The sequence below is a fragment of the Petaurus breviceps genome, unplaced genomic scaffold, assembly GCF_028583685.1.
Source record: "Petaurus breviceps papuanus isolate PSGF00001 unplaced genomic scaffold, PetGlider_PUasm1.0 76, whole genome shotgun sequence".
NCBI classification, from domain to species: domain Eukaryota; kingdom Metazoa; phylum Chordata; class Mammalia; order Diprotodontia; family Petauridae; genus Petaurus; species Petaurus breviceps.
In genome coordinates, this window is record NW_027186473.1 from 27,520,978 (window position 1) to 27,533,847 (window position 12,870).

General features: G+C 36.0%; 1 protein-coding gene across 1 annotated transcript in view; it reads right to left on the reverse strand.

Annotated features, from left to right (window-relative positions):
* LOC138175059 (transmembrane protease serine 11E-like) overlaps positions 1-12,569 on the reverse strand; it is a 67,510-nt gene extending 54,941 nt beyond the window's left edge. The window contains exon 1 of the mRNA XM_069105341.1: positions 12,413-12,569. Coding sequence (XP_068961442.1) covers positions 12,413-12,420 — 8 coding nt within the window. The 5' untranslated portion in view covers positions 12,421-12,569. The remainder of the gene's footprint in view (positions 1-12,412) is intronic.
* Positions 12,570-12,870: the final 301 nt, after the last annotated feature.

Here is a 12,870-nt window from a genome sequence, read left to right on the forward strand (position 1 = left end):
ATAAAAGAGCAGAAGCACCCTGCACTGGGAAGGGTGGTCAGGGATGCCGTGTCCTCTGGAAAGGTCTATCTAAGTTTCCAAGAGTAAAAGTAGAAAGTGAAAAGAAAAAAATTGGTGGTGAATCAGCTGTCATCAAGTCATAAGGCTTTTCTTAAATAGTTTCCTCTGAGAAAAAAAGTTTTGAGAAGGGAGGTATTACATTTGCAGCGTTTCTTGTGGGTTCTGCCTAAGGAGATGATCTCACCGGTTATTACCCAATCTACTCTATACCAACACTGCTGCTGAGACCTCTCCAAAAAATTAATTGTCAATCATGAGGTATATGGTTTGGAGCAACAAGCTGGAATGCTGGTATGTGAGACCTCAAACCCCACTTTGTCCTGTGGAATGTGGACCAAATTACTTAATAATAGCTTGAGTATATTTTATAATTTTTACGACATGCTCAAAGTACTTTACTTATATTTATCCATTAGTCTTGGCTATATCTCTGTGGGTTGTAAAGTAGACAAGGCTAATTATTCCCATTTTACAAGTTGGAGAACTGAGAAACTGGGAGGTTGTAACCTGCCTTAATTCAAGGGCATTGCCATACAACCAGGATATATCCCCTGGTCCCTTTTTCCACTATGCTTGACCTCTCTTTTTTAATAGTTATGTTGATCTACCTCATAGAATTGTTATGCAATAGTAACTAATAAAAAGGACTATGTGCTTTTATATAAGTGTGTAAGTATTATTATTACAGTAATCATAATTAGTGTCCTGGATAATTGAAATCTGCTGCTTGATAAGTACTAGCTCAGTGGATAGACAAGTCGAGTCAATTCAACAAGTATTTGTAAAATGCTTTCTATATGCAAGGTTCTGTATTAAGCAAAGAATGAGAAACAAAATGAAAAAGACACAAGACTCACGGAGCTGTCAATCATATGCTCATGTAGAGGAGAAAGAATGTAAAGTGAAGAGAAAGATAAGCCCCCAATAACTCCATCCCAAGTTCCAGAAGGGAGGAAGGAGACGCAGTCCTGTAGGAGACTTAAAGACCAGAGAAAACATATCCAGCTAGAGATATCCAGAAAGTTTTGTTTTTGTTTTTTTGCTTTTTGGAGGGGGAGGGCAGGGCACTTGGGGTTAAGTGATTTGCCCAAGGTCACATGGCTAGTTTTGTGTTAAGTGTCTGAGGCTGGATTTGAACTCAGGTCCTCCTGACTCCAGGGCCAGTACTCTATTCACTGCACCACCTACCTGCCCCAAGAAAGTTTTTTTTGAAGGAATTTTTTGAAGGAATTTGAACTGGACTTAGAAGAATACAAAGATTTTTGACAAGTGGAGATGGACAAAGAAGGTTATTCCAAAAAAAGAAAAAACATGAACAAAGGCACAGAGAAAGAAAAGACTTAGAGCTTTAGTTTAGATGCAGGGATGGGGAACCTGTCTAGAGAGTCACATGTGGCCTCAAGGCCACAGGTTCCCCACTCCTGGTAGAGAATGATTTCAAGGTGTTGAGGATTTAAGGGTCCTGCCTAGCATCACACAGCTGTAGGTGTCAGAGCAAAGACTTCAACCCAGGTCCTTCTGACTCAAAGGACAGTTTTCTATCCACTACACCACACTGCCAATTACTTGCAGCAGCAGCAGCATCAGTAGTAGTAGTCATAATAATAGAAGTATAAATAATAATAAGTTACTGTTTTGTTAATGATAAAATAATTAATAAATGACAAAAATCATTTTGCATACATTAACTATTTTGACCTTTTACAACATCCCTTTGAGATAGATTCTACAGGTTTAACTTACTCCATTTTACAGATGAAGAGACTGAGGTTCAAAGAAGTTAAATGACTCTAACAAAATCATGCAAATAGTTAAGTGGTATGGTAGTAGTATGATAGTAATTAGAGGTTTAAATAAAGATGATGATAGTAGGAAGGTGAAGGAGAAAACAAATATTAGTAACACTGGAATTAGACTTGGCAACTGATTGGATATAGCAAGGTAATGTCTAAGGAGAAAAAGAGACAAAAGTGACACCAAGATTCCAAGATTGTTTTTGAAAACAGTGGTGCAATTAATAGAAATCAAAGAATCAAAATGAGCTCTGTTTGGGAAGAGGCTGATGAATCTGGGGGTATGTTGAGTTTGTGATACTTGTGGAATGTTCAAGTAGAGTTTTCCAACAAGTTGTTGGAAATGTGGACTAGAGTCTGAGAAGGGAATTAGGGTTATATTGGAGAAATAAGGACAGAGATATGATACTGGAAATTGTAGGACTGGATAAGATTACTCAGTATAGAGAGAAAACAGAAGGTCCTAGACAGAGACAGGAAAATGAGTATTTTCAAGATCGAAGAGCCTCTGGAGCCAAAGAAGAAACCATAACTCATATTTCTATAGCATATTACAAAATGCCTCCCTCACAACAACCCTGTGAGGTAGGTAGTGCCAGTATTATTATCCTTGTTTTACAGGTAGAGAGTTGATCAGGGATATTTGGTAGTCAACTTGAGAAACTTATAAACCTATAAGCAATTGTTTAGAACTTTAATGCTGGCTTTTTACTGACAGTGTAGAGAGTAGCCCCATTGATAAACTCATGGAAAGAATTTACCAGGGCTTGTCTGGTAATACCTCACTAAATATGAAGATATATTTTTCTGTTTTATCTACTAACATGAGTTGATTGGTCTGAGACTGAGAGATTAAGTCATTTGCTATCCATTGTCAGGATTTGAACACAGGTCTTCATGACTCCAAGTCCTTCTCTTTAACTGATTGGATTATGTGGTCAGGTATCAATCTTGAGATGGATGTGTCCAGGCTTAGCAGTGACCTTATAAATTCAAGAGGCCCAGAGGTTTTATTATCTCCTCGGCTATTGCATCACAAGGTTCTCTGAGATTTGCCTTCTGACATGCTTCTGTGCTCTACAGATCTCTGGTACTGTCATATAACTTACTTAGGCAGGACACCTAAAGCTTTCCATCTTCCCTTCTGCTACATCCTGAGAATTTCTAGGACTTTATCATTACCTCACAATTGAATTTTATTTTTATGTGTTGTCTCTACAAAAGAGAATAGGAGAACCTTGAGAAAAAGATTGTCAATTTTTCTATTTATATTCCCAATATTTAGTTTGTTGCTTGCAGATAGTAAGCACTTAACAAATGCTTTTTTCCCTCCATTCAAGTCCAGCAGTTTTTCCACTCTGCCTCACTATCTGTAGGAGTAGAATCAGAATAGCTTGGTATCACAGAAGTTAAGAAATGAGAGTATGGTCAAGTATCAAACACTACAGAGACACTCAAAAGGCCAAACACTGAGAAAAAACCATTGACTTTGGCAAATAGGAAGTCATTGGAGCCATATAATGAAACAGCTTTTAGTGGTGTGATGGGTGGAGAGAATAAAAAGTACAAGGTCAAGAGATTAGAGAGAAAGCTGAGGAAGAGGAAATAAGACATTGTAAAATTTTCAAGAAATTTAACATTAAAAAAAGGAAACTTTTTAGTAGATATAAGGAAGAGTTAAAGGAGAAGACAAGAGAAAGGAGCCAAAGCCCTCCATGATCTGTCTTTACGTGACTTTACCAGGTTTCTTTTATATTATTCTCCTTCACATGTGGTATGTCCCAATCAAAATGGACAACTTAGACGTTTCCCAAACTTAGGTTTCAGTCTCCCACGTCTGTACAACTACATAGTCTATTTCCTAAGTCTGGACCTACACTCCTACTTTATCTCTATCTGCTAAAATTTTTCTCTGTTTTCCAGGTTTTGTCCTGAGATTTTCCTTGGTATCAAAGTTTTCTCTTCCTCCTCAAATTTTCCTAGAGCAATGGTTCTTAGTTCTTTGTTCTTTCTGTATCATGAACCCCTTTGGTACTTAGGTGAAACCTATGGACTCCTTCTCAGAATAATGTGTTTTTAATGCATAGGACAAAATGTATAGAATTACAAGGCAACTAATTATGTTGAAATATAGTTATAAAAACTTTAAAAAGCAATATTATAATGATAATCAACTGTGGAAGACTTAATGCAATGATAAAAGACAATTTTCTCACTTAATTTTTCTTGCTTTTTTCTAACATGGCTAATATGGAAATATGTTTTACATGACTTCAAACATAGAATTGATATCATGTCTTGCCTTCTCAGAGGATGAGGGAGGGGGTTGTAAGGAGGGAGAGAATTTTGAACTCAAAAAGTTTTTTTTAATGCTAAAAAAAGGAATCATAATTTTAAAAATAATTTAAATTATTAAATTTAATATTTAATATTAACTTAATAATTAAAGTGATTTTTAAAATTTATTTTAAAAATAATTTTTTTAAATAATTTAAGTACATGTACTCTAAGTTGAAAGTCCTCTGTCCTGCAGAATTTGCCCTCTTGTATGTAGTTATCTGTGCACATGTTCTATCACCCCAGTTGATTATAACTACTTTGAAGGTAGATTGAATCATTTTTCACTTTTTTATCCTCAAGATTTGCATTGTACCTTGGCCATAGTAGGCACTCATGAAGGTCTGTTGCACTGGATTCCTCAGAGACAGAAGCAAAGTAAGGAGCTCTGGACTCAAAGTTAAGATCTAAGTTTGAGTGGTAGCTCTATTCATTCAATAGCTGCACGGCCATTGACAAGTTACTTAACCTTTCAGAGCTTGTGGTTCCTCATTTATAAAACAAAGGGTATAAAATTTAATGACTTTGCCAGTCTCTTCCAACTTTAACATTCTGTAATATCACCAGATGTTCTATATATGTATTTGTATCACTGATATCTACACATGACTGAATGCAAATGACCTAATCTTGAAGTATATCAGTCTCAGTCTACAAAATGGATACAATAATCCCTGCTATTTGCCTTCTTCAGATGGCTATTGTCAAGATTATCTAGTAACCATAATAAAACCCTTTAGGAGTATAAATGCCATAGAATTACTTACTGATGAAATCAAGAAAAAATAATAATCAGTGAGATGGAACATCTTAATCAGTCAAATAGAAGAGACTTATGGTCAGACAACTTGAGTCAGGAAACATAGATGCCAGCCTTAGTTCTGCTACTAAATATCTATCTTTAGATCAGATACTTAACATCTCCATATCTTGGTTTCTACATTTTTCAAAAAATAAATAACAATATCTGCCTTCTTGAGATAGAATGTTATACATGATGAAGCCTTATGTTTCTTTGAACTCCTCGAAGAGTGATACTGTATAAGTTAATTATTATCTATGATTCTAAAAACTCAGAGGTTATACAATACATATAGATAATGTATGCTGTACAAAAATGTAACTAAGTTTCTGAAACCTGGACAAATTGAGTTGTTGGAGTGTTCTGGAGGTGGGTATAGTAAGGAATATTCTGGAGCCAGCTCAAACCAATGCACCAGAGCTGGTTATTAATTTTTCAGTTGAATATTTACTCCTCACAAGCTAGCAAATGCTACAAATCAGAGCTTAATTTGTTTTAATTGTCTAGACTGAAGAAAGTAATGGAGAAAATGTTGATGCAGACTAGACTTAGAAGTGTTTTGTGTGAGTATATTTTTTTCATAAAACCTATTGTTAAATATTTACCAACACACTCCTGGTCCAGTTACCCTATGAATGCAGTAGTTAGGCATCCATCATAAGCCAACACCACATGGCAGATGGCTCTGACTCCCTAGTACATGGGAGATGACAAGAAGAAAAAGGAAATCAGTCCTTAAAAGGGATACCATAGTAATGTGGTAACTTGGGAACTGGTCAAAGGAGTGGAGGTGGTATTACATAGCACAGGATGGTAAAGGACTTTCAGTGCTCAGGGGCAACAGACTTCCAATTCATGAAGAGGAAGCATGTTTCTGGATTCAACTATCCTCTGTGACCTAGGGCAAAATCCTGATTACACACACACACACACACACACACACACACACACACACACACACACACCCCTAATTTCTTTGCTGCTGTATCCCCTCAGAATTTTTAACAAACAGGGTCTGACATTCTGCAGTGTTACAATAGATTTATTCCTCATTCTCAACATCTACAATATCATTACTTTCTAAAGACAGAGATGAAAAAGTCACACCTGAACTCAGAATACTTTTACACTTCTAAACAATTGTCTTGGTGAGAATAAGGGAGGCACAGTGCAAAGAGAGACAGATCAGAAGGTCAAAGGACCTAGATTTAAATCCTGGCTCTGACACTTCCTACCTTTGTGACCTTGGACAAACCATTTCACCTCAAAGCCTCAGTTTCCATATTTGCATGATGGATTAAATGGCTTCCAAGGTCCCTGACAACTCTAATTTCTATGATTTTATGAGTATGTATAGTCTAAGAATGGAAGAGTCTAAGAAACTATATGGGGAATATAATATGAAAAACTTCCCAAACTTTTATCTTCAACTAAGTCAAAGCTAATACAAGTAGAACTTTAATTTGAGCAAATTTCTTGCTTCCACTGGGCTGGGCAACAGATCTTCCAGGCAGAAGGAGAGAAGAGAAAGAAACAAGCATTTAATAAGTGCCTATTCTGTGCCAGGTACTGTACTAAGCACTTTACAAATATTATCTCATGTGATCCAGGGGATTAGAACTATCTTTAATTACTGTCACTGTTGAAGCATAAAACATGATTATGGGGAACGAGGAGTCTTTGTTTGAAAACAAGTGCCTCCGCCTGGCATAGGCATTTGCAAGAGCCAAGCAACAGTGATTGTATTGTGTTAGAGTGCCAACCTCTCTTCTCCTAATGTAGATGCTTTCATTGAGAGGTTGAGTTAGTCTTTTTGCTATTCAATATTTAGAACAAAAGTATTTCTTTGAGTATTGTAAATTTCACACCTGGCCCATTGAAATGAGATAGCAATCAATGATATATCATTAAAATACATAATATGAGACAAGCATGTCTTCTTACACTTAATTATATTCATACTTCTTCCAACTCCTTAGGGATTTTCTCTGCCAGGGGACAATGGAGTGGCAGTACTTCCATGACCTCACCATCTTCTTTAAGTAATAATCTTAAGTAATTAAAAACTCTTTTCAAAAGATGATATTAAAATATAGATTTGGGATCTAAAATAATATTCTAAAGTAGAAACTTTTTTATAAAATAGGAAATGAGAAATACAGATTATATTAGTTGGACTCCATTGGTACAAAAAAATATTCTGTAAAGAATTTATTAGGTCTCTTTTTTAAGTACATAAAGAAATAAAATATAAAATATTTTAAAGACAAAAGAATTTTTTCTAGATTAAAAAGTGGTCAAGAAAATTTAATCAATAAAACTTAAATAATGATGTATTATATATTCCTTTTGGGTTGACTGTTTTGCCTTCCTCTGTATACTTAAGATTATTATTTCTTTCTTCAATTTCTATTGGTTCTTTTTTCTATTGAAATGATAGCAGCTTATATTCATGTGGTGCTTGAAAATTTGTAGAGTACTTCACATATATTATTTCTTTTGCTGGTCACAACCTGTTGAGGTAGGTGATATTATTATCCTCATATTATGGGGAAACTAAGACCAAAAGAGACTTTCAGTCACAATTTAAAAATGACTGAATCAGGATTTGAACTCAGATCTTCCTGACTTAAAGTCTCCTATGCTAAGGTCACTGTCTCCTAACTGCTTAGAATTATGCAATTGTAACAAACATCAGAGGAATGCTGAGATAAGAAAATAATAAAGTTGGTATATTTTAATTAGATGAAAAGTAGATGAATAGTAGATGAAGTTAATATATGTGTGTATAATATATATTGAAACAAATTTTAGAATATTTAATGAGGTCACTGATATATATAGTTCCAAAGTCATTGTTTTTTACTTTAACTACAAAGTTCACCCAGCCACTGACTAAAGTTATGTTCATTTACTCAAAAATTAGTTATACGCAAATTGAAAAATAAGTGATAAGGAAACGAATGAATGCATATTTACTACAAAGGTTTTGTTATTCCTTTAAATTTGGGAAGTGGAGGGGGTGGGGTGCAGCTAGGTGGTACAGTGAATAGAGCACCAGCCCTGGAGTCAGGAGGACCTGAGTTCAAATCTGGCCTCAGACACTTAACACTTACTAGCTGTGTGACCTTGGGCAAGTCACTTAACCCCAATTGCCCTGCCTTCCCCCCTCCAAAAAAAACAAAAAAAATTGGAAGGGGGAAGGGAATAGAGTAAGAAAAAAATTATTAATTGAAAAGTAAAATAAAAATGGGAACAAAAGAATATCAAGTAGTATAAAATTTGCTGCCAATCAAAGCTCGCACTAATACAGGGCTGTTAGGACTTGTATGGAGCATCAGTTGGCGGGGGAGGGGGGTGTCTTGCTCCTCCCTATTTTTTTTTTGGTATTTTATTTTTCCCCAATTACATTTAAAAACAATTTTAACATTCTTTTTTTTTTTTAATTTGGAGTTCCAAATTCTCTTCCCCCTTCTTCCCCTCCCTCCTCATTGAGAAGGTAAGCAATTCGAGATAAGTTATACATATTCAGTCATGCGAAACACATTTCCTTTTTAGTCATGTTATGAAAGAAAACACAGACAAAAAAAAACACAAGAAAAATAAAGTAAAGAAAAAGTATGCTACAATCTATTCAACCATTCCCTAATTGACGGGGCATTGCCTCAGTGTCAAATTCTTTGCCACCACTAAAAGAGCTGCTGTAAATATTTGTGTACATATGCTTCCTATGGTTTTGACAGGACATTGACCTCCTTAAGGTCAATGGCCCTTGGGTAGCTATAGGAGAATCTTGAATAGAAAGGATAGCCATGGAAACAAAAAGCATTTCCCCTATCCTGATGCCCAGCTCCCTGGATCCAGTGGGGATTGACTACCCTCATGTTGCCTAACCTAGGGATCTGCTTTTGGTAGGCTAGGGGTTGGGGACGTGGGACTTTCACTAACTTTGTGACTTTCTAATTAACTAATGGTGACTTTCACTAACTTTGGAATGTCTTAAGTCTTTGCCCCCTGCCCCAATCCTTTGTCTGGTGTGACTCCTTCTCACCTGTGCCACCTCTGCTGGGGTCCTCTACTCCAGGGGATGCCTGAGAATATTAGTAATGGAGCTGCCCTGAGAATCCCAGAGTTTCTGTCTCTCAACCCTTCCCACCAATTGAATTTTTTTCCAGGTATTGGAATCAAAACAAAATTATAGGAGGCCACCCAGATCCCTGCTCTGATAACTCCTCTTTCTTTCTTCAATTATACATCATTCCATTTCATTAATTTGTACTTATCTGTATATATCTTTTTATATACATTTTGTATTTTTTACATTTTGTTCTATGTATATGTGTGTTTTCCCTCTCTCCTCAATTACAGCCTAAATTTTTCAAGTCTGACCTCCTCTTCTTTTTCCAGTCCACTACAACTCTTAAAATATGTTCATTCCCAACCTGTGTCTATTGCACAGGCCTAAGACTCTGGTTGTTAGTGTCCTTTGGACAAGGAGTCACCCCTGGGAGTATCATCTTTAACATTGTTCTTTCATCCAGGTTACTGTATCCAAGTTTTCCAGGCAAACAAATGACCTTCTAGCAAGTACATCAAATTACTCCTCCCGGTTTCACTCAAACTCCCTAAATTGTTCTTGTAGCCTCCCTTTAGCTTCCCATCTCTTTAAAAATCATCCTTTCCTTTGTAATTAGCATTGCTATAAATGCTGTTGCCTCTATGAGTACAGAGCTCTCACTCAGAGGGGAAGGTCATCAAGAAGAGAAGGATGAGAGCAGAGGCAGTGTCTCCTATTAAGATTTGATTATGTTGGCTTAAATAAGTCACAGGGTGGCCTCTTTAAAAACTGACCTATTTTAATTTAATAGGTTGTAAAATCACCACCTTCCATCCACCTTGATTTCCTTTTCACTAAGCCCTATCCATTTGGAAATGCCTTAAGCCCTTTCATGTAATTCTATTAACATTTAACTTTGTATCCAATTCTGTTGATGCCTTTTCTTTCATTCCTCTCTAGCAGGTGAATTGTGAATTAACTAGGTCTTCTCAGAATTGCCTCCAACCCTTCCCAAACTCACCCTGGCTACAATTCACAAGATCATAAATTTATAACTGAGACCTTAAAAGGTGTTCCCTCAGTTTCAGAGGAACCCAGAGGGTGAAAAGATGTGCCCAAAGTTACCCAGGTAGCAAATGGCAGAGCCAGGATTTGAAACCAGATCCTATGACTAAATCCAGCACTTTCTACCCCTTTATGCTGTCTCCCTATAAACAATTCCTTTACCTCCTGTTTTCCTATCTAGGTGCAAACTTTCTCTACTTTTATGGTTTAATAATGCATTTCTTTACCTCCCTATGCTGGGGGGAGAAGGGGGGAGATGGACTAAAATTAAAGGTTAGGGAAAATGGCATAATTAGTAATTCACCTTGTCTCAATACCTACTTCAACTCCATCCTTACCCTCTAGCATTTTATCTACCTATTGTCTTCTATCTAGCCACAGAAACCTAGAAGATTTTTTCTTGCATAATTTCCTGTTGACAGTATTCATGAATCTTGAAAACTGCATTCAATTCCTTCTCACTTATTCCCTCCCTAATATCTCTCACAGTGACTTGTGAATTCATGCATACATCTATGCTTCAAGGCATTTCAAAGATGTATTTGTTGTTTCATTTCTTTAATGGTACATTTATTTTATTCTAAAATACTGTACTCTGCTTGTGGATGCTCTTCTGAGAACAGGAAAACTAGGGTCTCTATTTGTTTGGTCTTTACCTTCCTGCACCCATCCCACTTCCACCTTGCCAGCCTTTGATTCAGTCAAACACTTCATTCTTCAGATCTGGTGTGGGCAAAACGTGGCATTAGTTTTGAAACCAAGAGTTTCAAAAAACCAAGGTTTCCTCAACTGCTTAAGTTCAACAATAAGAATTTTGAAGATGAAAATTGAGAGAGAAGCACAAAACAGTCATAGGTTCAAAAGGAACAGCCCAGATTTCTAAGACAACAATGGAGCCTTGAAAAATCTGATTAAAGTTGAAATCAACTTGGAGACATCAAGGGGAGTATGCCTTTTTAAGTCCTTTCCAGTTCAAAATCTTTTATCTTATACTATGTATTGGAAGAATAAAACATCATATGCTATGGGAATTTTCCTAATAGATAAGTAAATTTCTAATATATATGTATGTATATGTATATATATTCATTATTAATATTTAGAAATGGAAGGTAAAGAAATGCTGGGAGGAATTAGGGTATATGCTTTTTTAAAATTTTCTACTTTTTTCCCCTTTAATAAATTAGCTTAGTACAATGAGAAAAGCATTGGTTCAGGAGTCTTAGTACCTGGGTTCAAATCCTACCTCTGATACTACCTTTGTGACCTTAAGGATGTCACTTTAGTTACCCAGGTCTTAGTTTTCTCTCCTATAAAATAAAGAGATTGGACTAGATGGCCTCTGACATTTCTTTCAGTACTAAATGATTTCCTCTGGAGTAATGGACTTATCTTCCTAGAAAAAAACAATTGGCCAAATTCTAACAAATATAACTCAGGGGAAACTAATGTTTAATCTGAAGATACTAATTCCTTTCAGAGTATAAAATACCACACTCCAGCCTTATCAGGATTTTTAACTTGGGGAGATGGGATAGGAGGGAAACAAATCACTGTCTCATTAGTCTTTAAGGCTTTTAAAGTCAGAATGGACCTAAGCTGTAACAGTTCATTAGACTGAGTCTAGGAATCATTTCTAGTGAATTTGTTTGGATTTAGGAGTGGATCTCTGATAATTCCAGTCATCAAGATGAATTAACCTACTCTCCAATAAATCAACATGCATTTTATTAAGCACCTGCTCTGTTGCCCAGCTCTGCGTTAGGCACAAGAAATAAAAATACAAAAGTGAGACTGTCTCTGTAATCAAGGAGTTTACATTCTGATATATTTTCTTTTAAACTTTCTAAAATGACACATTATTTATGATATGGTATTATCAAAAGGAATAAAAATAACCTCATTAACAGGTTTATTGTGTCTAATTTCTCACATATACACTTGAAAATAAAAGGTAGTGCAGCTTTTTTTTAAGTAACAAGATAAAATCATTTTCTACTGTGAAATAAACAATACTTGTCCTTCCCAATACACAACTATCATTCGTAACCATTCAAATGCCTTTCCAAATATTACATGTCAGTGATCTCTGGGGAAAAAAAATAATCTCATCATCTGAAAAGAAAGACTTCAATCAGAGAAATCTCTTTTTTGAGACTATTTCAAGGGAGATTTCTGAAAATATTATCTCTAATACTCACACAGGGTATTGTGCCAGACATCTCTGTGGCATCACTTTGTCCTGTTTTAAACCAGAAATCACATAAAGTTCAGTAAACTAAGAATCATTTTACTTACCGGTACATCTTTGATAAGCAATACAGAGGCCCCGAGGAGTGCCCAAGAACTACAGACGAGTCTTTACATCCCAGGCTGTACCAACAGCTTTGAGAGCTAAATGAAGTTGAGGAAAGAAGTCACTAGCAATTTAAATGGAACTAGTCTGACTGGTCTTAGCTAAGATGGTAGTGATTGGCTGTGTGGCTGATTAGTGAGACAGATTGAGGAATGAGAGAGTATATATCATTTTGTAAGAACTCTCTAGAAGTGAGCAATTAAAGACAAAATTTCCCTGAATAAAAAACAGGAAAACCCATAAGTCTGGGAAAAATTATGGAAATTTCACATGACCCAATCATTTTGACAATATAGAAATTGAGGCACAGGAGGGTGACTTGTTCAAAGTCACATAGGTAGTGCTGCTTCTTCAACTGGTGTTGTGGATTCAGTAATGACCCCTTTGCATGGATATTTCC